Source organism: Gallus gallus, chromosome 19, assembly GCF_016699485.2.
Source record: "Gallus gallus isolate bGalGal1 chromosome 19, bGalGal1.mat.broiler.GRCg7b, whole genome shotgun sequence".
In the NCBI taxonomy this organism is placed as follows: Eukaryota; Metazoa; Chordata; class Aves; order Galliformes; family Phasianidae; genus Gallus; species Gallus gallus.
Window position 1 is genome coordinate 7,492,402 of NC_052550.1, and position 23,528 is coordinate 7,515,929.

Sequence of the window (23,528 nt, forward strand, 5' to 3'; positions counted from 1 at the left end):
CTGGCAAAGGGAACATCCCCAGGGGCAGCAGACACCTCTGCAACAGGACAGAGCCATGGCCAAGGCAGGAGCAGCCTCTGAGAGTGGTGGAGCTGTTGCCTCTATGGATTGCGTTTCATTGCTCAAGGAGCAAATTGCACCCATGCTAAGCTTGCTTTCAAAGTGACAGAGCCTTTTCCCCTCTTCCCTATGTGGTGCATCGCCCTTCTTGGCTTTGCACCTTACCTTGCCCTTCTGGAGACCGAATGCAGAGGGTCAGGCGTGCATTGGTTGCTGCATGTTTTGCCTGATAGCAGCAGGCAGTGCACGGCACCTCGCTGAACCCCCGCTTCATATATGGGCTTTTTTTTCACATCCATAATTAGCGATGCTATCATCGTAATTAAAACCCTCTTGGAAGCGCTCGTACACATTTACATCTGAATTGACACATCCAAAATTGTAGTGATAATGAAAACAGTTTAAGTGGGGTGGGGGGAGATGGCTCTTTTTTAAACCCCATTAAATATGAAGGAGTGTGTCAGCTCTCGGGACCCGCTAAAGTTTCAGTTTGCCCTTCTGCTTCCTTTTCCCTTTCATTTCTTCTCCTTTGCTAAATGACATTTTCATGGCTGGCTGCATCTCTGGGTTTATCAAAATAAACCGTGCAGGGGGAAGGAGGATTGCTGTGCTGGAACGAGGAGCCGTCTCCTCCCTTTTGCCCCCAGGGTTTCCCTTTTCCCACTTTGAACATCATAAAGCAACATAGCCCAGGGTTATTCCTGCCTGGCATGGCCAAGCGCTGTGCTGATGGAGGGGAGTGGTTATTTCGGGTGGCTCTGGATGGAGTGGATGTGCACCTGTTTGCAATTCAGAGGACTCATCAATAGCCTGCTGTGTTATTTTGGGGGGCGGCAGTGAGCGGGTCGGCTCCAAAGAGTGTCCTTAGAACGGAGCATGGGGGAAAAAAGCAGAGTGGGATCGAGAGAGGAATGCTAAATGGTTGGGGGACGGCAGGCAGTGCTGCTGGGGGAGCGTTGGGGTCGGAGGTGAAACGCGTCCTGCCATTCCAGAAACAAAGCTGCGAACGATTTCACCGCCTTTTAATTTCCTTCATCCTCAAGTGCCGAATGTGGGAGTTGACGACAGATTGCTGTAAATAATGTAATTGGAAAGCTCTGTGTTATGGAAAAGCGGATGAATGCAAATAGCGAGGCTGAGGAGCGCTCTTTCTCCCTGCCAGCGGTTCGCCGTGGCAGCGGGCGGGTGGGATGTGCTGCGTGAGGGCAATGGCAACGATGTCCTCCTGGGCTGCAGGTGTGCTCTGCTCTGCTGAGAGAGCCCCCAGGAACCCACAGCAGCGGCTTCCCTCTTGCATGGGGACTGCAGAGCTGTCCCCGCCGCGTGGGGGTGTTGTTTGTGGGCACGGCGGGGTCGGGTTGGTGGTTGGGCTGGGTGAGGTCTTTTCCAACCTTAATGGTTCTGTGGTGTATGGCAGCCCGAAGGCTGGGCCCTGCTGGGAGCCTTTTCAGTGCCCGTGTGTTCAGAGGAGAGGGAGAGCTGAGTTCTGCAGAGCCCTGAGCGGGGTGTCAGCAGGACCCGGTGATTTTCCATTTGCAGGCTGTGCTGAGCGTGGTGGATAAAGTGTGCATCTGCTGCTGACTGCCAGCGTGCAGCCTCATCCCGTGGCTGTGCTGGTGGATGGGTGCAGCTGTCATGGGGGTGTTGTCGGGGTCACAAAATGCATTGAGCTCTCCGCTCTTGTCGTGGCTGTTGAATTGTTGAAAGTAATGCAAAGAGGGTCTCTGGCTCAAGCAGTTCCTCTTCCCCACGCTTTGCTTTTGGGTAGATGAGGAGTCAGGGGAGGCAGAAGGACAGCAGCCCGAAGGCAGTCGATATTTAGCATGGATTTCTGTTGTGCTTGGCTGGGAAGCAGCAGGACTGCTCCTGAGCCACCGCAGGGAAGATCCTCTGTGCTCCAGGCTTCTACGTCCTGGGTTGGGGTGGCACTGATGCACATCTTTGCTCTGTCAAGGACTGGTGAGAGCAAAACTCTCCTCCTTGCAAAGAGCAAAGCTGCTCATAAACAGGACTCCGAAGCGCCGTTATAGATGTATTAATTTAAAATCAAGTGGGAGCTTTGCTGTTGGGCCACTCTGGCAATCAATGAGACGAGCATCACGAGCAGTCGGTGGCATCGATTCGTTGTGATGGATGCAGGCTGAGCCCGACCTGCGTGCCCAAGTGCAGAACAGCACTGGAAACGTGTGTCATTGTGGGGGGGGGGTGCTGGAAACCTGCGGGGAGCAATGTGCTGAGTTACTGCAGGGGAGAGCATCTCCCTAAAGCTGCAGCTATTTTAGAGCTGATCTCAAAACGACTTCAGTACTGCTGTAATGAGAGCGAAGTATTAGCAGTGAGTCTGTATGCACAGAATCGATGTTATGTTACTGGATGAGAGCTGGGTGTGTTGTATCACTGAGCTTTGAGGGTAATGGGAGAAGCCTGGGGGTGACCAACCTTTCCTTACCGCAGTCCTCGCTGTGTCTGATTGGTTTTATGTTCTGCTGAAATTGTAGTTTGCCTGGAGATAATAGGTCTCTCCAGTGCTTCAAATTAAATTACAGATGTTGCAAGGTCTGTTCGGATAACAACTGTCAAGAAGGGCTGCTTCCTCCCCCAGCATTGCCCTGCAGGGACCGCGCATCCTCCTGCAGCACCGCGCTGCTCGGGGTGCACGCTGCTTTCACCTGGGTTTCATGACCCCGACCATTGCAGCTCGCTGTGCTGATGGCTCTGCAGGAGGAACCAGGCAACGTGCTGAGTGATCTCCTCCCATCAGTGAGATGGTGGTGGCAGTGCTCTGCTTGCTGTGCCTGTGCTGAAAGAGCTGCTCGTGGGCGCCAGGTGTTGTCGCTGCCCTCTGCTTTGATTAAGCCCTGTAGTTAAAATGCAAGCTGCAAACTTATTGCTGTAATTAGGGTACCTGCTGCCATCGTGGTGATGCTACGTATAAAATGCTTCGAGAACTTGAAGTAGAAACCTTTATGATCTCCTTTGCTCTGAACAGAAGTACAAGGCTTCTACCCCCCTTGCATGAAATAGTAATATTAACTTCTTTTTGCCCTGGCTGCCTCATTAGCTCACTATTAGACTGCTGGAAGGCACAAAAGAATAAGGTTTTTGGAGACCATTTCTCCTTGTCTGGGCTGCCATCTTCTCTCCTTCCTCTTGGCTCGCAGCAGGCTTTGTATTAAATGCACTTAATAGAGCTTCTTCATCATGAGCCGCATTCAAACTCAGATGAAGAGTAGAGGGCGTTCTTACAGGGTATATGACAGCGCAGCTCTCTCAGCTCACTTTCTGCTGCAGGATCAGATTTGTTGAGTGCTCTTGTTCTGGGGGGGGTTTCAGGCATGCTCGTTGGGTGCAGCACTCGTTCATCCTGGCTTAAGGTGTCGGTTGTGTCTCTGTTTCCAACAGGTCTGGAAGAGGTCCGGCGCGTGGTTCTACAAAGGGCTGCCCAAGTACATCACACCTCTGAAGAGCAGCAGCAGAGCTGGTGAGGTGCCCTCGCAGCCCTGGCAGAGCGAGGCTGCTGTGCTGGAGGCAGGGAGCGTGGGGACGGGCCGCTCCTTCACCTGGGCCAGGGGCAAAGGTTGGTCGTGTGCTCCTTGGTGGAGCAGAAGGAGGCCTTGGGGAGGGGGCTGAGCTTTGCAGCCGAGTCGTTCTCCATGTGCACCTTGGGAAAGCTGTTGATTAACTTAGCCCTGTGCAGGGCTGGGGCCGGAGCACTGACAAGCCTGAAGATTTATCAGCTCCAGCACTCCCATCCTTGTTCTTTGAGGTAGACCTTGATTGAAGTAGACCGATGTATCACGTGTGGCACCTTGGATCGCTGCCCTATCAGATCCCATTCACAGCACTGCCTTGTAGGGCCTTTCCCCCCCCTCGCTTCCATCTGTCCGCCCTGTCATTGCTCATACACCCACTCCAGTGCTGTGCCTGGAGTCAGCTGGGGGGAAGCAGCACGGCATTGAGGAGCTGAGCATTCAGGGTCATTAGCACAGCGGTGGATGGATGCTGCCGAATTAAAGCTGCTGCCAGTCTGCTTTGATTTCTCTTCATTTCTTGCTGGTGTGCATTAGCAGATCTGGCTGGCCTGTCTCCCCTTCTGTCTTTTGCTATTAGGCCCCTTCAATTGGAGAAGACCTCTCCGGTGTACTGGCAGCGTACGCTCTTCCACATCAAGCTAAATCTTATCAGTGTTGCAGGGGGAAATAACCTTTTAATAGACAGGGCTCCGGAGGATCAGCTTTACAAGGCTTCTCTTTAGGCTCCAGCTAGGAAAGCACTCCCAGCCCGACTGTAACTTTTGTAATTAAAGACAAATTAGATCAACAATAGGCGGTTGTGCTTCCCTCCAGGAGACACTTGGAAGGGGCTGTCTTAGCAAATGAACTGATTGATGAGGCGTTCTCTGTGCACGTGATGAAGAAAACACCACAGGTCAAAGATTCTTGAGCCCAGACTTGTCCTGAGTTGTAGCTGAGCCTTGTTTTGGGGCAGTGCCTTCCCATAAACGTTGACAGGTGCAGGTGGGGACAGCACGGTCGCCTTTGGTAAGCTTTGGTGTGAGCGTGGGGATGTCTTTCTCACTGTTTTGGCTGGCTGCTGCTTTATGGGTGGGATAATACTGATGTATGGGTTTATTTTGTGGTGTTTTCTTCCCTTATTGCCCTTCTCTACTAGGCTGCCAGTCCTCTGGATGGCTTCCAGTGGACATTGGTGGCTGTAATTCATCCCTGGGATATGCGAGCTGGGAGGTTGTACACATCACCCCTTCTTTGCACCTGCCAGCACTGGGACTTCTGCTCTTTGGCTGTGATGAGCAGGGCAGGCTTTCTTCTCAACGTGGATGTGATGCAGCTGTGTAACCAGCAATAGGAGGAGAAGTAACGGCCTCTCATTGCACCAGGGAGGGTCAGGTTGGATATCAGGGGAAAGAGTGGTGCTGCAGTGGCGCAGCCGCCCAGAGAGGTGGTGGGGTCTCCATCTCTGGAGGTGTTCAGGAACCATGGGGATGTGGCACTGAGGGCCGTGGTGGGGTGGTTGGGGTTGGACCTGGGGCTCTGAGGGGTCTTTTCCCACCTTAATGGTTATCTGATGTCCCTTGGTGAGCCCAGGAGAGTGGAGCAGTGATGTCCCTCCACATGCAGCCTTTCAGCAGGGGCAGGGCAACACCTAAGTGCCTCTTTATGGGGAAGAAGTGATCGCTGTGGGGTTCAGGAGCTCCCCACTGTGCCTTGCTGCTGCAGGACCGAGGGACTGCAGGAATGTGCCTCCTGGGAGCAGAGCCAGCCCACCAGGAAGGAGTTGTATTTTTATACACCCATTATTTCTCTCGCACTTGCTAACGCTGGGATTTGCCATTGCCTTGAGTTTTTCTGTAATAAACAAGCAGTTGCCATGGGAACCCTGCTATTAGTTAAGGCACAAATGTATTGTCGTGGGGAGAATAGCAGGAATATTTCTGGTGCTGGGGAGCAGCTCTGCTCCATGTGCTGGAATGTGGGTGGGATTCTGCACTGGGTCAGGCGGGATGGGGAGCAGCCAGCAGCGGGGCTCCGAGCTCTGAGTTCTGCAGGAGGATGGGAGGCAACTGCATGGAAATAGGGAAGTAAGGAAGCATGAGCCCGAAGCCGTTGCAGTGCTTGGCATGAGGACTGCGTGCAGCCACGCTCGTGCCAGATGCATGCATTTGACACAAGAGGCAAACCCCAGCTTAGTGCTCCCTTCCCTGGGTGCTGCCCCCCCCCCCCAGCCCAGCTGTCCCCATTGCTCCCTGTGCTGCTGGAGGCTGAGCTGTGTGATGCTGAGAGTTGTTCCACGAGTGACCCGGCCCTGTGGGGATATTGCTTTTGCTGCAAGCTGGATTTTGGCTTTTTTAGGATTTTTATTAGTACTATTATTATTTTATGAGCTTTTACTCCCCATCAGCTGGAGACGGAGAGGGATAAATCTGCTATGTTCTCTGAAAGTACGTCCAACGACTCTTATTGATATATCAGCAACTGCTGGAAGAGCAGATTTACGACTTCTGGGCTCTGGGAAGTGCCAGCAGAAGGTCTGGGAGCTTTGGGAGAAAAATTACCTTAAAGGGAAGCATCGGTGCGGTGGGTAAAACGCATTTCTATTGGCAGCAGAGGAAATGAGAGCAGGCAGGGCTGCTCCTGTGGTGCAGGTGCCTCCTTGTCATTAATATCTTTCTCCTCTTGCGCCGGACTGCTCTGAACTGCTGAGTGGCAGAAGGGTAGGCAGCAAAAGTCACCTCCATTGATTCATTGGGGCCTTCTCTAAATAAATCCTGACTTCCAGCATTTTTTAAGAGGCTCACGCAGGAAGGAGCTGCTGGGAAGCGATGGGCGTTGTGAATTCTGGGGGCAGAAGAAAAGAGGGAGAGGGTTGGAGTTGAGATCTATCTGGATGCCTACCTGCGTGACCTACTGCAGGGAGCCTGCTTTAGCAGGGGGTTGGAGTGGGTGATCTCCTTAGGTCTCCTCCAACCCGCCCAGTTCTGTGACTCTGTGAGTGCTAAGGGAGTTGTGCAGTAGGACAACGGAATGGTTCTGGCAGCTCAGGTTTGGGTTTTGTAGCAGCAAAGCTGGGTACACATGGGTTGTTTATGCCAGGGCTCTGCTAGTGCTGCTCTGGTGTGGAGGAGGAGGCCGTGCTGTGGGGCTGGCAGTAGGGCACCAGCAGCCCATCCCCAGCACACAGCAGCCCCATGCACAGAGAGCTGCCCGCCAGCACAGCATCCATCACAGTTTGCAATAATGCTGGCAGCCGGCTTTAATATCCTCAGAGATGGTAACTCTGGAAAAGCTCTATTTTAAGTATTAATATGTTGGGTTGTTTTTTTTTTTTAAATAAAATATTTCGTGTAGTACAGATTACCAACTGAATGCAGGAGCGGAGGTGCTTGGCAGCAGTGTTGGACAGCTTGTGCAAGGGGAAGAATTGCTGCCCTCGTGCCCTGGGCTGTGGTAAAGGGTTTGCAGCTCAGCAGGCTGCTTGCAGTGAGTTTAGTGCTGTTGAAGAGAGGTGAGCTGACACCTCCACCCTTGCACCCACGGCCCTGCAGCAGCATGAATCCAGGCTGTACCAGTAACGTGGTGCAGGGGCAAAGGGGGCGCCTCCATCCTCAGCCTCAGCCCTTCTGTTCTGAGATCAGGATGTTAGCAAAGCCTGGGAGCTGCTGGGAAACACCTTTCTCATTCTGCACAGGGCAGCCAGCAGCCCAGTTGTCCGTAAGGAGGGAGAGGTGCTCACATAACAGCATGGAGAAATGGAAGCAAGCTGCTGGTCGGGGGTCGTGTCTGGTCAAATGAAGCTTTCAGCCTTTGTAGAAACTATGCAGGGTGGGAAGCAGCAGGAATAGGGCCGGGATTCATGGAAACAGAGAGACCTTGGGATGGGAGGAGAGTCTCCTTGAGGAAGAGGAGATGCTGTTGCCTGGGGGGCGTATGAGTAATGTAGCTCTGGGCAGCGTGCAGAGAGGGATGGGCTGATAAGGTTGGGTTCTTTGTGTCATCACTGTGGGGTTTTCTTGTTTGATGGGCTTTGTATTTATCTGGTGCCTTCCTTATAGATCTCGGAGCCTCTGCAGGAGTCCTGCAGCCTGGAGGAGCCCAGGGCTGGATCTACAGCCTGAATTACCACCTGTAAATCCTCTTGCTGTGGAGCCAGGCCCCTGCCTCAGACCCAGCCTAGCTTTAGCATAGAATCGTAGCGTTATTAAGGTTGGAACAGATGACTGCGATCAGACAGCAAACTGCAGCAGGAAAGGGGTGTGCGTGTGGGTCAGTGGGAGCAGTGTGTGCCCCCTGTGATCCTGGATGGGACCGGGAGGGGAGCACTGGTGGTGTGTGCACCTGCTGCAGGTGCTGGCACTGCTGGGGTGTGTGCTGCTGAGCTGTAAATCAGCTGGAGAGACGCGCCTGGTGTTGGAGAGGAAGCACAGACAGCTGTGGAAGAGCTGCAGGTAGCGCTGCTTTTGGAGAGGGAGATGTGATCAGCGAGTCAGCGTTTGTTCGTGTTTTATTTGGATCCATCTGGCACCCTCTTGGTAAGTGTTATGAACATTGTGAATAACTGTCTCTCTCCTCTCCACCCCCCTCATCTTTCCCACAGTGGTTTCTAGCGACAGCGACTCGGAGCTCAGCTCTTCCAGCCAGGAGGACAGGCCTTCATCTGTGGGGTCCAAAGGCTCTCCAGGAGGAAAGCAGCAAGCGGGCCAGGGTGAGGAGCTGACCTTCCGTGTGGGCTTTGCCACTTGGCTGCCACTGGCTGCAGGGGGGTGGCCCATTGTCACTTGGATAGCAGCGATGGGTCAGACTGGTGCTGGGTCCCTTAGGATCCGGCCCCGTCTGCTTCTTTCCCTGCTAAACAGCCTCTCTCTGCTGTGTCCCACAGTGCTCTCCGGGGAGCCCGGCCGTCCCATGAGGGTGTCTGGGAGCCGTGGCAGCGCAGGCAGCGGGCAGGGAGAGAGCTGCCATAGTGACCAGGCAGCAGATGGGCACAACAGCGGCGGCGGCAGAGCCCCAGGTAAGCAGAGCATCCTCTCTGGGCAATGGCCCTGACTGGGGCTGCCGGCCCTCGAAGCTGAGCCCTCTGCGAGGTGCAGTTCTGTGGCCTGGCGTCACCTCTCCCTGCTGTGCTGGTGGCAGGCGCTGTCACGGCGTTACAGCTCACTCCTTCCCTCCTCCTGTTGTGCAGAACCTATTCTGCAACATGAGTAATGGCCTGGAGTTAGAGCTGCCTGCAGCCAGCCCAGGGAGCACCGGGAGCCTCGAGCCGTCCCCTGCAAGGAGCTCACATCTGCACAGAGCTGAGCGCTACTGGAGCAGAGCACAAATCCAGCAGCTTTATGAGACGGAAGGCAATTCTTCCTAATGTTACATAGCTCTCAAAGCTGAGCGTGGCTATTCCAGACCTCTGCAGTGAAGGGGGGAAAAAAAAAGTAAAGACACCTTTCCCCTTCGACAGCCTTGGAACAATTAAGTGACTGCGAGAGCGGAGCTGCCATCACATCTGATCCGGAGCAGCTGAAAGAGATGCAAATGTGCTCTCTCTGCAGTTCCTGCTAATGTATTCCATAACCCCCTGAGTTATCATTTAGCACCGCTCCCTCCAGAGTGCTCCTGCACCCTGTGAGCTGCCACTGCTTTGTTCTCGAGCCCTTCTTGTGCTGCACGTGTCGGGGCGTAAATTGGATTAGGGAGCGCCGGTTTATCCTTCAGTGCAGCACGGAGCTGTGGTTCCCCTCCCCACACTGCCTGCTAGGAATAGGCAGCATCGACTGAAGGCAAATGTCAGGGATTTGCAGTTCTCTTTAATTTTAGGGTTGGTTTTTTTTGTTGTTGCTGTTGTTTTTCTTGCAAAGCAATTCGGCTGAGTGCTGCTTCTGTTCCATCCATCCTCTGGATTACAGCGCTGCCCCAGAGTGGTGGTTTATTTGTAAGCCCTCGCTGGCTTTAGGTTCCTGTGGAGTGCTGGTCTGTGGGCTGTGCTGTGGGACGGAGGGCTTTGTGACCCCGCTGGTGGATGTTCTGCTTCGTGGTGCTGTGTGGCTGTGCTGTGGTGCAGGTGATGGCTGTTCTGGGGTTCGGCACTTTGGAGCTTTCCTGCTACTTGAGCCCATTGCTGCCTGGCCGTGACAGTGCAAACAGCATCTCATAGGCACAAAGTGCCTTTCTTTTTTTCCTCAGGAAAAAAGAGCCCTTTTCTGCAAAGCTCGGCTGAGGGAGTCGGTGCTTTCCAGTGGGATCTCTCACTGCTGGCAGGAAGGAGCTAAGATGCTATGCAGCATGGATATACATGAAAAAAACCTGAAAATTGTGATGATCACATGAGTCCAGTTAGAACGGTCCCTGAGATGTAGAGGTCATCCTGCTGAGGAGAAGGTTAAACCAGCCAGAATAGGGGTGGAGATCTTCATTATGGCTGGGGCTGTTTATGTCCCAGCTCCTGCAGAGGGGCAGCAGGTGGAGGTGCATCGCACCTCATGCCGTGTGGCACCACGGAGATGTTAAAGGTAGACCTTGCTGTAGCTTTTTGGCTCTGAAACTTCGTAGTGCTGTCTGGGGAGCAGTTTTTGCTTTGTTAGCACCTCAGGTGTTGTTCTGGCAGCGATTTTCTCCTTCCTTCTCGTTCTCACCTCTGCTCTCATCCTGCTTTCGAGCACAGTGCGGCAGAACCACTCAGCACCCTTACAGCCCAGGCTGTAGGGAGTGATGCTGCAAGCACAGTCCTGAGCCCTTCAGGCCCAAAGGCCGAGACAGCAGCGTGGTCACACAGCCAACGCAGCCAAGGGAAGACGAGGAGCTGCTAGGAAGAGCTCTGCAGGTGCTCCAGCTCTGGCTGGGGATTGGCGAGGCAGATAATGAAGCCTGGGCTGTGTCATGGAGTGACTCACTGTCAGCGCTGCGCTGGGATTTAGGCAACCTCAGCCCTTGAGCCAAACTTGCAGAAGAGAGCAGTGAGTTGAGGAGCTGCCAAAGGCTGTTGTTTTTTTGCTGCTTGCGTTCAGCAGCGTTGTTTTCTGGGTCCTGGTGTCTCCTCTTTGTGAAGCTCCAATTCCTGGGGGTGAAGACCTCCGGAGGTGCCCTCCAACCTTAAGCACTGTGCCTGCTCTGAGGCTGTACTCCCTCTCTCTCTGTGGCTCCTGCCTTCCTTTCCATTGAGCACTATGGGTGGATGGATGTAGGTTTGGGTTGTACTGGTTTTGCTGGAGACTGTTTTATCATGAAGAAAAGGAAAATTGCAGATAAGAAATGCCTGTTCTCCCTTTTCCCCTTCCTTGCCCCTTCCTGGGTGGGACAGACTCCTTTTTCTTTGGCTGCACAGCTGATGCAATGTTCCCTTGATGGGAGAAGAGCAAAAGCCTCCCTGTTCTTAATTATGGCATTTTTATTAACGAAAGGGAAAATTAAACAGCATTAAACAAAGAAACCAGCCATATATTTTGATGGATTTCATTAGCCCACGGAGAGCTTTTAATGGAGATTACAGCTTTGGGTTGGGGCTTGGCTGCTGCAGGGAGCTGATTAAGAGCACAGGGGATCAGCTGCAGTTCTTTGGTGGGTCTCCATTGCAGGGCACTTTGTGAGCAGAGTGTGAATCCCACGGGGTGGTGTTTGGGCAGGGAAAGGTGAGAAGGTTGAGGCTGCAGGGCTGGAGAAAGGTGTTATTGGTACTTCCCCTCGATGTGGCAAAGCAGCCACAAGATGAGCTCATTACAAGCATGCATCTGAGTGCAAATCACAGCCTCTCCATCTCTGCTCCCGTGCCAACGTGTTGTCCAAGTCATTAATACTTAAAGAGCAGTGCAGCAGCTGCTGGTTAAACAGAGCTGAGCACTGATGGCAGAGCCAGGTGGGCTCGGAGAAAGGGACTCTGAGCAGAGCCCTTCTCCCCATGCACCAAGGCTGCTGTTTGGGGTGCCATCCCTCTGCATGAAGCTGGGAGCACAGCCCAGGGCTGGGCAGGGAGCACTGCTTCCAGCTATTAATCTCCCACCCCATTTGTGCCCTGTTGTCATGGGGTTGAGCCTTCCTGCTGCTGGGGATGATCCGTCCCTCTTCCACAAGTGGAAAAGACTGAATTGTGCCTGCATGGCTGAGAAGCTCTGAGCTGTCATTGCCTTCCCCTGTTGGTGCCGCAGAGCACCAACCGATCCCGCTGTATTTATAAATAAAACATGTCTTCCAGGAGTGACAGAGCTGGGAAGGGATTCAGGGTTTGTGCTTTAGGTACAACGTGCTGCTAAATAGGAACCTCAGGAGAAGCCAATGCCCCCCCTCCCACGTTTTAAGGAACTCAAATGTTTTCATTTCCCAGCAGTAGGACCAAAACATCCCCATTGCTTTGAGCCTCGCCTTGAAGTCGGGCTCTCAAGCCTTTCTTTGCTTTAAAAAAAAAATAAATAAATGACTTTCCCCATTTCTGTAATTCTTCACGGAGTTTTAAATTGAAGGCTTTTTCCTTGAGAAGAGAGGAACGACACAGACTCGTTATGTTGTCTCTTTCACTCACTGTATCTGGAAAGAAGGCTGCGGCTGGAGATGGAGCTCCTGTTTCTGTGCCTCTCTCAGACAGCCCCTGCTTGTCTGTCCTGCAACTGGAAGAATCTGTGTCTCGTTGGGCTCAGAGAAGGGTCCTTTGGGCCCCATGTCGAAGAGGGAATGGCCTCCAGCTGCACCGTGGGAGGTTCAGATTGGATAGTAGCAAAGACTTCTCCAAAGAGCAGCAGTGTGTTGGCGCAGCTGCCCGGGGAGGCGGTGAGGTCCCCATCCCTGGAAGTGTTAAGAGCCGTGGGGATGTGGCACTGAGGGCTGTGGGGATCCAAGAGGTCTTTCCCCCCCTCAATGACCCTGCTATTCATGAGCCCTGCTGCCCTGTGCCCACCACCCCGCTCCCATCCTGGCTCAGCTGAGGCAGGGCTGGCTCTATGGGTGCTGTTTGGAAACCCCTGGGGCTGAGGTTTGGATTTCTGTCTGCCCTGGGTGATGTAGCAGAACAGCAGCTCCAGCAGCACCGCTTTTTTTCTCTCTCCTCCTTTCCCAATTTGCCTGTCTTTTCTTTCTTTAATAAAGTTTAATGGGCCCTGACTGCTGACAGGGTGCGGAGTAATGATGCACAGACATTCCCTTCATTATTATTTTTAGGAAGCTCTTAAAATGGCACCGAGGAGCTAAAAGCAATCTCAGATAACTTTTATCAAGCCTCTCCACTCCTTTTCACACAAAGAAGGGCAACAGGGTGGGTGAGGGGGCTGGAACGTGAGGGTGGGTGAGCAGTGATACAGTGGCACAGCTGCCCAGGGAGATGGGGTGTCCCCATCCTGGGGGGCTGTGGTCACTGTGCACAGTGGGGTGGACTGGGGTTGGACATGGGAATCCCAGAGATCTCTTCCAACCTGAATGACTCTACGTAAACTTTTGCTCATCTTTGTTTTGAAGGCAAACGGGGCACCCACAGCACAACCCGGTGCTGACGGAGGTGAAGATGGAGCTGAGCTGCCTGAACCCAACGCCTGCCCTCTCCTGTAGGCCTCACTATGGACATGGCCTGGTGCCAATGGGGACCGTGGTGAGGCCAGCCCTGCACCAGCACCAGCACCAGCCTATCTCCTCCCTGCCCCCCTGCCCTGCTTCTGGTTTGGTCATCATGCCCTGCACTGTTGGCCATGCAGCAGGGCCAGGACCAGTGCATGCACTGCAGCTCTGGGTGGGAGAACACCCCCCGCCCCCCTACACACACACACTCCCCTACAGCTGGCTGTCCAAATCAGCTAAAAGCTTTCAAATTACTTTATCTCGTTAAGCTCTGCAGATTCTCCTCCCACGTGCACACCTTGTAATCTCCTGCACAAACAGGGGCCTGCGCTGTGCCTTTTTCCTGGAAGTCTCGAGCATCTGGCTGCACTGATGGTGTCACCATGAGTCAGGCTGAGAGCTCTGCCCCAGTCCTGCTGCTTTCCTGGGATGGACCATTTCCCTCCGAGGCCTGGCTGATGAGAAAAATCCAATTACCTGACGTTTCTAGAGCAATTAGATCTTTAAAGGCTCGAACAAAAGGCTCACTCCAGGCAAGGAGGAGTCTGTGCATTTTTATGAAGTGCTTTGAATCTGACCCGTGTTTTGCTGAAGATCCCAAAAAGTTCCCTCTTCGGTCGTGGATTTAAAAGCAATTCATGGCTGTTAGTGTCAGCCTGTTCCCTTGGTTATTACTCTTTTGTTCGATGCTCCTTTGCTGCTGGGCTCTTCGTGTGCGTGTAGTGTGTGCTCTTACAAATGGCTGCAGTATGAAGATAAATGGGACCGGGTGCTGGAATACTCTAACAGGAGATTGGAAATCAATCCTTTGCTTTCCTTCTAAATGAATATGGTCCAGCAGAGCACTGTTCCCCTACTGCTTCTCCAGCTAACGCTATGACACGCTGCTGGGAAAGTCCTTCCAGCCATTCCTCCGTGATTCTTCCACCCTTTGGTAAATGAAGGCAAAGCCTTTGGGTGACACGGATCGCAGGAAGAGAAATGCCTGGACATGGGTTTCACAGCATTGGTGCTGAAGAGAGCAAGGGATGAGCTCGTTCTCCATTGAGGGGTGCTCATAGTGAAGTGGTTGTCAAACCTGGTCACCAAGGCCATTCTGCCATGCATAGGAAGACTGCTTGTGGGTTGAGGGAAGGATCCAGCCCAGGAGAACATGACCTGGACCCATCCCACTGCAATGGATGACCACACTCAGCACTGTGCCCATGGTTTCTATTTCGAAGTTCTCCTTTCCCTCTGTTGCAGCTCTCTTGGTTGTACCCTGTAGCTCTGATTGGAATGTTGTCCCAAAGCTGCACCAGTTGATGTCTTTTCAAGAAGAAGGGCAAGAAGGGCTCAGTGCGTGGTGCTCAGTCTACTCCCTTTGTTTGTGTTGCTTTTATTGTTTTGTTGTTCTCATCTCCCTCCCTTACAACTTTTATGGAGTGTTTTACTACTGGAAACAATAAAGCTTTGGCTCTGGAACAACTGCTTGCCATTCTTGAGACAGGAAAGCACTTTTTCCATTCCCAGGTTGCAGATGCTCTCCAAATCCTTCGGTTGGCTCCAGCAGGGAAAGAGAACAGCCCAACCATGGAACAGTGGTTCACACAGCAGGAGTGTAATTGAATCCTGCATTGAAAGTTGTCCTTTGTTGTATCGCCCCTCTTCGGTGCCTTGGCACAGGGCACAGGTCTGCTCCTCAGCCCCTCTGAGAGAAAGGTTTTCCATGTCTTCACTGAGCATAAACCAGCACTGGGTGCCATCTTGTCAAGTGCTGTCCCTCGGCCTCCCAATGCTCATCACTCGCTCTGGTTTGACAGTCAGCTCAAGGTATTCTCCCTGCATTGCTCACTGAGCACGCACAGCCCTGGCTGCTCCATCTTCCCTTCCACCCAGCATTCAGCTTCAAGGTTTCACATGGCTTTTCCATCCGTTTGGCTTTTCCGGTCCTAAAAGCACCTCAATGGTCGCTGTTGGGTTTGCTTTGCTGGGGAGCTGCTGTTAGTCCATAGATGGAGAACTCCCAGGACCCACCATCTCTTGTGCCATTCTGTCCATGCTCTGCTTGCCATGACAACAACCAGCATGTGTGAAAGTCTGGGATCTCAGAGCCGAAAGCACTGGCCAAGTTTGGGTTTGCGTTGAGCAGCTACAGACTGAAGAGAAAGGGAACCCTTCCTATGTAGGAGCTGCGTGCTGTAGTTCAGCACACTGGGGCACATAAATCCCACTGGTGCTCAGATGGTGTTTTCCATGGGTGCAATGGGAGAAGAGGTTGGGAAGCTGCCTGGAAGGGCTGATGCTGCAATCAGATAACGAGCTTTCCAGCAGGTGCAAGATGCCAGGTGATGGGTAAGCATCTCACAGGAGGCTTCTCTCTAGAGCTGTTGATTCGCATTCATTCCTGACCACGGGCTGATTAGCAGTATGTTCAGGTAGCACTGAGATGCCTGCGATGCTTGAGAGGCAGAAGATGATGATATTGCAGCTTACACCCACAGCAGCCCAGAGGCAGGAGCACAACGTGTGCTGCCTGCCAGCACCCAGGCAGCCCCACACCCAAACCCCTGCTCTGCATCTTCACAATGCAGAAGTAATTCCTCTCCCTGCCTTCATAGCAGAGAACCAGCAGAGCCAGCCCAGCTGTGTGACACCGAGGTTCTGTGCTTTTGTTTGAAGGCACCCACGGTGCATTTCTTTTCCTTCCCCCCATCCCTGCCTGGCACTGGGAACTGTCTATAAAACCTTGGCATGTAGCAGATAAGCAGCACCTCTGCCCCTTCCCACCCCTGGGCTGGAGCTTTGCTGCTGCTCAGAGCCACCTGGGTGCTGCCACAGGGCCTTCCCATCAGGGCTGGCTGCAGCTCTGGGCAATTCTCACCTCTTGCATGCAGTTACAGACCTCTGCCCCATCCTGCTGGAGCAACCTGTTCAACAGGAGCTGCTGTTGCCTTTGGGCTGGGTTTGCACAGTGGCCATTCTCATCTGCCTCAGAGGATGGAAAAATAAACCAAGAAATGCAAACAAGGGCTGTAAATCTTGCTGGCTGCATCTGGGTGGTATCTGTTTAATTAGCATCACCAAGCCACCTTGATGTAGTAAGTGCTAATTAGGAAACTCACTAATTTTCCCCTGTTTTGATAGCAGATGACTTGCGAGCTGTTCAGATTCCCACCTTGTGACTGTTTCTTTTGCACTCCCCATGACTGCTGTTTGCTATGCAAGGAATGAGCTGCTGGGGGTCATCAAATGCCTCTGCACCAGGAGGAGCTGCCCCAGCCCTCTGCACACCTGAGTGGGAAGGATTTCCAGGGCTGCAAAGCTCTTTAGATGAACCAAGGACCCCACTGCAGCCATTGCGGTGCTCTCCGGACACGGCTGCTTTCTATCCCCTCTTACCGCTGTGCTGTGGCTTTGGGTTGTTACCCACAGGGCAAATCAAAGCACCTTTGAGAGGATTCAGGTTCTTATCTCAGCCCTGCCTATTGCAGAATATGGATCTTCTTAATGCTGATGATGCAGTGAGTTATGGGATGCTCAGCCTCGACCCGCCGGGGCTCCCAGCGCCGCATCCCACTGCTCCATGCTGACCCATCACTGCAGGAGGTGGTGGGATTAGGATGATGGAGTGCTCCGAGAGGATAAACAATAATGATGCTACATCGGCGCCGCCCAAACAATGCCTCCCTCTTTCATGTTTTCTTTTCCTGCTCGTTTGCCATTCGAGTGTAATAAGATCAGCGTGGATAATTTGTGTATTCATACGGAGCATCATTTTCCCTCCTGTGCCTCACCAGCTGCACTGCAGTCGGAAAGGCAAATGCGCACTTGCTGTTGCATGGTTATGAATGGGTGCATCTGTTTCTCAAAGGCAGGGAGAGGAGGGCGAGAGGGCTGGAAAGGGAAGGCAGAAATCAGATGTAGCTCATCTCAGTGCCTCCACAAAGCAGGAAGCATACGGGACTCTGATTTTTGCAGCATGTTCCATGTCCCATATTGGTGTGTTTGGTGCCAGTTCTGCTCTATGCAAGGCTTTGGGAAGAGCTGAGCTGGGCTCTGACCTCCCCAAGCACCAGCAGCTGTGTCCCCAGGTCCATGTCCCCCAGGCACCTTGCAGCATCCCCAGTGCTGCAGGAGGAGATGCAGGCTGTGAAGCAGCAGGCCTGATTTACTGGGCTTGCCTCCCTCCCTGCTTTTTCTTTTCTGAGATGTCCACTGCAAAAGGGATGGAGGGGAATGGGGTTAATTTGCTGCTGTTATCTGGTGCCTCCAGCTGGGAGCCAAGCTGACAGCCTCAGGCTGATCAAACACCCCAACAGTCAGCGCTCAGCATCCCATCCACACAGCCATAAATCACATAGGTGCTGCGCCCCACAGCCCAGCAATGATGCAGGAGTGCATCCCCTCCTCCTGGTGCTGTGCTCCCACCTCCACTGCCTGTGGCCCTTGGCATCAGCACCTGGTGGCAGCCACGCAAATGTGTTCTTCCTTGGAGCCAGAAACTCTGCTTTTCTTCCTCTCTCCCACTAAGATCAGGTCTGCCTGACCTCTCAGACAGGTTTGTCTCTGTTTCTCATACAAAAGTCCAGGTGTTTTCAAGTACTGAGATTGCTTTGAGGTGAAGTACCACACATACCAGCAAAAGAGCAGGCTGCAAGCTCACCAAAGCCATGTGGAGCTCCCAGTCCTCCTGCCAGCATCCTTGACATGCTTGTTTTAAGTCCTGAAACATCCCCCCCCCCCCTAATAGCTTGGGTCATTAAAGCAGAGAGATGCTAACTGGCAGGCTTTGAAGGCTCAGTGGATGCTCAGAGCAGGGGGGGTGGGAAGATGCTGTGGCTGAGGCCAAATCCCTCTGCTTCATGCAGCAGCACCAGGGCTGTGCTTCCTTGCTGCTGGGATGCTGTGCAGCCCAAGTGGGGGTTCCTCCATCTCTGAGATGCTCAGATAACAGCACTGCTCTCTCCTACAGGAACTGCATTTTCATGCCTTTTCTTTGCTTTCCAACTTATTATCAAGAAGAGAGAAGCCAAGCAGATGTATTTGGTTTGGGTTAACAGAGCCCAGAGACATCAGGTGATGGGATTGGAGAGGCAGTCCTATCTACATGGCAGCACTGCTCCCTGCAACAGCCAAGCACTGCAGGCTGTGCTGTGCTCACACCTTTAATCCCAATAGCCTTCCATGTGAAGCTGCATGCATCTCACAGGCTTGCAGATAAGTCCCTGTAGTTTGCAAAGCACACAGTGGTGTCCAGGCTGGAGGTTGCACCTGGAAATAGCTTGGACACGAGTTGGCCCTTCCTCCCAGTTTGATCAATGTTTGGAAGGACCCAGGAGGAACACAGTGGCAGCTTTGGGGCTGGGGCTCTATGATGCAAAAGAAATTACAGCAATATCAGCAGGGAAGCACAATCCTAGCCTACAGCAAATGAGAACAAGCACCAACAGAGCACCTATAAGCACAGAAACAAAAGAAGAAATCTTGCTTACCTTTGGAAGGCCTCTGGCATGTAGGGATCTCCAGCAAGATGCCCTCACCTTCACTGCCAGCCCTTAAATGAGGTCTGGGAAGGGGTGGATCCTGGCTTTACCCTTTCCAGTCACTCAGGGGTGAATTGCTCACACCTGAGTTCCCCTGGGTTGGCCCTGCCCTCCCACCAGGTGCTCAATCACTGCTTCAAGCTGTGACTTAGCATTTCCACTGCAGATGCATTAGAAAGCATTCAGGGATGCTCTGGAAATGAGGAATCAAGTAATCGAATCTCACTCCTCCCTTCCTATAAAATCAAATCATTGAATCAAAGGACACAGGGTAAGATCCCGGGCAGAGCTGCCCATACGTATGGGGGTGTGCTGGCCCTGTCCCCAGCTGGGTGTTCCCATGATGTGGTCAGAAGAGGTTCATTGGGATGCAAATGGATGTAAATTCATGTCAACATATGTCCTGGTGCAGGTAGCGACTCGTGCCCAAATTATGCAAATGTTCTAATCCAATAATGCTAATGTCATGATTAGCCAGTGACACGATGTTCATTATATGGTTCCCTGGCTCTTACACCCATCACTGTCAGTGTGATTACACCGAGCAGAGACCTGTGATGTCTGACGAGGGCGGTGCTGTCCTGGGGATGCTGGGAAGCAAATGGTCCCTGGGAATGTGGTCCTGGGGAGCCCCCTCCGCCCCCAGGGAGGCTGGGAGCAGGGAGCAGGCTCAGGAGAAGCCCTCAGAGCATCAACACGAGCATTTCAAAGCATCCATGCTGTGATCGGATGAGCAGGACTAGCAGGGCCATCTAGTGACTCCTCTGTCTGCTTAATGACCTGGGAGGTGCCTCCCAGATGGGTTCCTTAGAACATCTGGTTGAAACGTGCCTGCCTTCCCCTCCATCACCCCACCCATGGGACCCCGCAGGCGCAGCACTGAGCTGGGAGGGAGCCCTGCAGCGTGGGGCCGTGCAGCACAACCCAGCGCAGAGCTCTGGGGCTGTGATGGGCACCTTCGGCACCAACCAGGGGCTCGGGTTGGATCGCCTCTGGCAGGATATCAGCCCGATGTGTACGTGGGAGAGGAGCTGCTGTAATGCTCCTTAATGCAGCCCAATTGCTCTTTAACTCAGCCAAACCGATATGTTGTCTCATGAATCCCCGGAGCTGAGGACGCTGCCGGTGATGGGTGGCCTTTCCCTCTGCTGGCATCCAGCTCCCTGCCCAAAATGCGCGACGCCAGTAATGCCTCCTCCCACCAAAATGCCAGCAGAAAGTCTATCAATTTCCATGGCAACAGGGCCAGGCCCTAAATGCTGATGTTAACTCTGCTCCTGGACACGAACTGAGCCCGAATCGCAGCCCCGGCTGAGGCCCCGCTGCAGGACGGATGCCGGCTCTGCTCCCCATCACCCGGTCCTGCTGGGAGAGGCAAACAGGGACCAGCACAGAGGTGAGCCGGCTGGGTGACCTCAGAGGATGCTGACTCCAGCACAGAAAGGCAGCAGGAGCAGATAACATTAGCCTAATAGGAGTTGATGCAGCACAGAGCTCTCCCTCCCCTTGGCAGCGAGGGATCGGCGCTGGGCTCGGCAGTGCAGCAGGTGGTGGCTGTGCCTCCAGGTAGCAAAAGTGCTGGCACAGCTCTGTGCCCGACCCCAAAGCCCGGCGTGCTGCTGCATCCCGAACCCATGGAGTGAAGCAGGCACTGCTGCCCTGCATGCCCACAACCCGGAGCTTTGAAAACCACAAAACGAAACGCCGACTATTTTGGGATTCGCGTGGAAATGGCAACATATGCTGAGCGTTCAGCATCAAACCCTGCCCAAAGTCGGGCTGTTTTGGGCCCGTCCCAAATGGCTCCGGATGCAGCCAGGGAGCAGCCATCCCTGCTCCTCCAGAAGCCGTGGCACCAACCAGGACGGAGCCCCTCGGCACAATTCAGCCCCATTTCCCGGTTATCATTACCATCGTCGCTTTGTTTGGCACACACAGGGGGTGTTGGGGCAGGTGGGGGCTGCAGGATGTGACCACACGCTTCCCTGGAGCTGAGGGCAGGACTTCTCACTGCTGCTGCTGCTGCTGTGGGGCCCGGCAGCGGGCACGCATCAATTAACCCCCTTCTGCAACCGTTTGAGGGAAACCAAATGTGTTTTGCATCAATTAGCAGGGTGGGCTGAGGACGAGGCAGGTCCTGAGCACCCCAAGGGCATGGAGGGGCTGGGGGTCTGCTGCCCTCTGCTCCTCCCACCTCGAGCAGGCAGCCCATAACGCCCGCTGTGCCCTCAGTCAGGCCTAAAACGGATGGGGAAAGAGCAGAAGGGATGCCTGAGCTGTGCGGGATGGGGCTGCCCCGCGTCACAGCTCTGGGCTCCAGCAGAGGTTTGGTTTGGAGCTGCCAGAGTATGAAATAACCACGGGGTCGGTTATTGAGTCTCTGATAAGCGATGGAGATGCGCTGCCGCTCCGCTGCACTTTCCATTTGGAAAGGAATGGATTAAGCAGGAATCAGCTCTCAATTCCGCCGACTTAAACCTGGAGTTTGACAGCAGAATGGGATGCTCAGTGCTTGCTACAGCTTTGGCTGAAGTGTGTGCTGAGGGCAGGCTGGATTTTCGGGTGCGTGCTTCGTTTACGTGCTGCCTCCTCCAGCTTGTGCAGCACCGCAGAGCTGTGTGGTGCAGGGAGAGGCTGGGATGTGTGCATGCCACGCTTCTGCCCTTTGCTCGGAACAACACTGAAATGAAGCTGAAGCCATCCCAGGACAGGATCCGTCCCTGTGTTGGCACTGAAGCTGGGGCAGCTCCTGCTTTCGCCCTGCTTGGGGGGGGGGGGAGGGTGAGGGATCACAGCAAGTCACATTCCAGGGCATTAGACAGACGGTGGGAATTAAAGGCTTTACCTGGCAGCGAGCTTCGTATCCCCGAGCCCTGCGGTTGTCTCCCAGCCCGGTGCTATTTCTGTCCCATTACCTGCTGGCCATCACGTGAGCCCACATGTGAGAGCCTGCAGGGCTGTGCGGCCCTGGTGGGGTGAGCAGGTGGGAAGGGGCGGCTTAGCAAAGACAATCTGCTTTGGTTTGTGAGGTGGGGACTCATTAAAAGCTGAGGAAAATCTCCAGCTGCTTTCGGGAGGCTCAGGACCTGCCGGAGACTGGAAATTCCCACCTGGGCTATTAGCCTTGTTTTTGTTTCTTTCCATCTCCGTGTCTGGGGATGGGGCTGCCCATGGGGCCGGTCCTGTCCCGGCAGCAGGGAGCTCTGCCTGCCTCAAATGCTGCCTTTGCTTTTCCCTCGCTGACCCCCACGTGCAGCCTGCCTATACGGCTGCACCCTGAGGAGCTGAGCGTCACCCATCGGTGCCGCCAGGGCTGCGGGATGGGGCAGATCTCATGGCTTCACCCCAACCCCACAGCCTCTGTTTCCTGACCCGGCAAAGCAATCCTTCCCTATTTGAGTCGTGAGCTATTGGAGAAAGCATTTGAAACGATGATGCTCGTGTGATGGCAATAACGACATCAGGCTCTCGTACGTAACTCGATTTTATTTATTTATTTAGATGCCCTTTCTTTAAGAGGGAATTTGCTGCTATTTTCTGGGCGTCGGGCCCAATTTTCGCTTCTTGCTGCCTGCATCGCATCCTGGAGGCTGCGCCCAGAGGTGGAGACTGAGTGTGGGAGCACCTCCAGGCCGGGCAGCACAGAGCCTCCCCCCACCCCACCAACCCCATCACCCCCCACCACCACCCCAAATGAAAGCACTGGGCATCCCGGACCAGGGGCTGCGTGGTCCTTCCCCAGGCTGGGCACTGTGTCTGGGTGCAGAGTGACGACAAGTTTGGATGCTTCTGTTTTGCTTCCAGGCGAGGAACGAATGAGGGGAGTTTTTGCCGAGTGTCAGAGCCTTATGAGTCAGGGAAGTCCATTAACATTTACCAAAACCTGAATGAGAAATGGAATTTTTCATTAGACAAAGAGGTGCTGCGTCACTTTGCTGGGTTTGGGGGGAAGATCTCCAAAGAACGAAGCTTTATTTTTAGGAGACATCTGCACGCCAGGCTGCAGGAGGCTGCAGTTCTGTGCACGTTGGCACGGGCCCTGCATGCTGTTGGGTCACCTGGAGGTGCTGCCCATGGTCAGCATGACACGGCCGTGACACCCCGTGTGTCCCCACGTCACACCAGAGCCAGCACTGAGCTGCAGCGTTGGAGCTGCCCTGTGACACGCGGGGGGAGCTTTCTGCACCACGCTCTCAGAGCTGTTCTCTTCCAGCGCTCCTTGCTCAAAAATGCACTCCTGGCATCGCGTGGAAGCACAGCTGTATGGATGGAGCGCAGGAGTTGAGGTGGAAGCACCAGTTGGAGGCAGCTCCGCCAGCATGCTGCAGCATTCTCCTGCTGCTGCCTCTCCGGGCAGCCTCTCCCTGTCCCTCTCCCTGTCCCTCTCCCCGTCCCTGTCCCTGCCCAGGGAGCGTGGGGACACCACACCACGACGCTTCTCCCTCTGCCTTGCTCTGTGCCACGTGTTGCTCCATCCCCTGGTGCAGGCATTGCTGCAGGGGGCACAGGTAGGGCTGAGCGCTCAGCACGTGGCACAGCACCTCCCGGGCACGGCCGTGGGGCACGGCGACAACGCGGTCCCCCGCAGCCGGGTCAGCTCCATCCCCAGCCCACAGCTGTGGGGACGCAGCACGGCGGGGACGCGGCTCCTTGTGATGCGCCGCGACCTTCCTTCTCTCGAGGGGCTCGGGGGACAGAGAGCGCTGCAACCGGGAGCCGGGGGAGTCGGTGAGGGCTCTGAGCCCCCCGGGGCCGTGCAGGAGAAGGGGCAGTGACCGGATGGCCACGCCGGCGTCCGGGTCCGGCCGCAGCCCTCATTCCTCCGCTGCCGGTGCCGCTTTGTTGCTAGCTGGTGACATCACCCAGAGCCCACCCCCTGCCTCCCAGCCGTCGCTCCGTCTCGCTC

At 54.2% G+C, this 23,528-nt stretch overlaps 1 protein-coding gene across 11 annotated transcripts in view; it reads left to right on the plus strand.

Moving 5' to 3' along the window:
- RPH3AL (rabphilin 3A-like (without C2 domains)) overlaps positions 1–14,561 on the plus strand; it is a 28,400-nt gene extending 13,839 nt beyond the window's left edge. For all 11 annotated transcript variants that reach the window (XM_046902692.1, XM_046902689.1, XM_004946706.5 and 8 more), the window contains 4 exons: positions 3,463–3,637; positions 8,173–8,280; positions 8,455–8,586; positions 13,002–14,561. In XM_046902692.1, the coding sequence (XP_046758648.1) occupies positions 3,463–3,637; positions 8,173–8,280; positions 8,455–8,586; positions 13,002–13,036 (450 nt within the window). In that variant the 3' untranslated portion in view covers positions 13,037–14,561. The remainder of the gene's footprint in view (positions 1–3,462; positions 3,638–8,172; positions 8,281–8,454; positions 8,587–13,001) is intronic.
- The last annotated feature ends 8,967 nt before the right edge of the window (positions 14,562–23,528 follow it).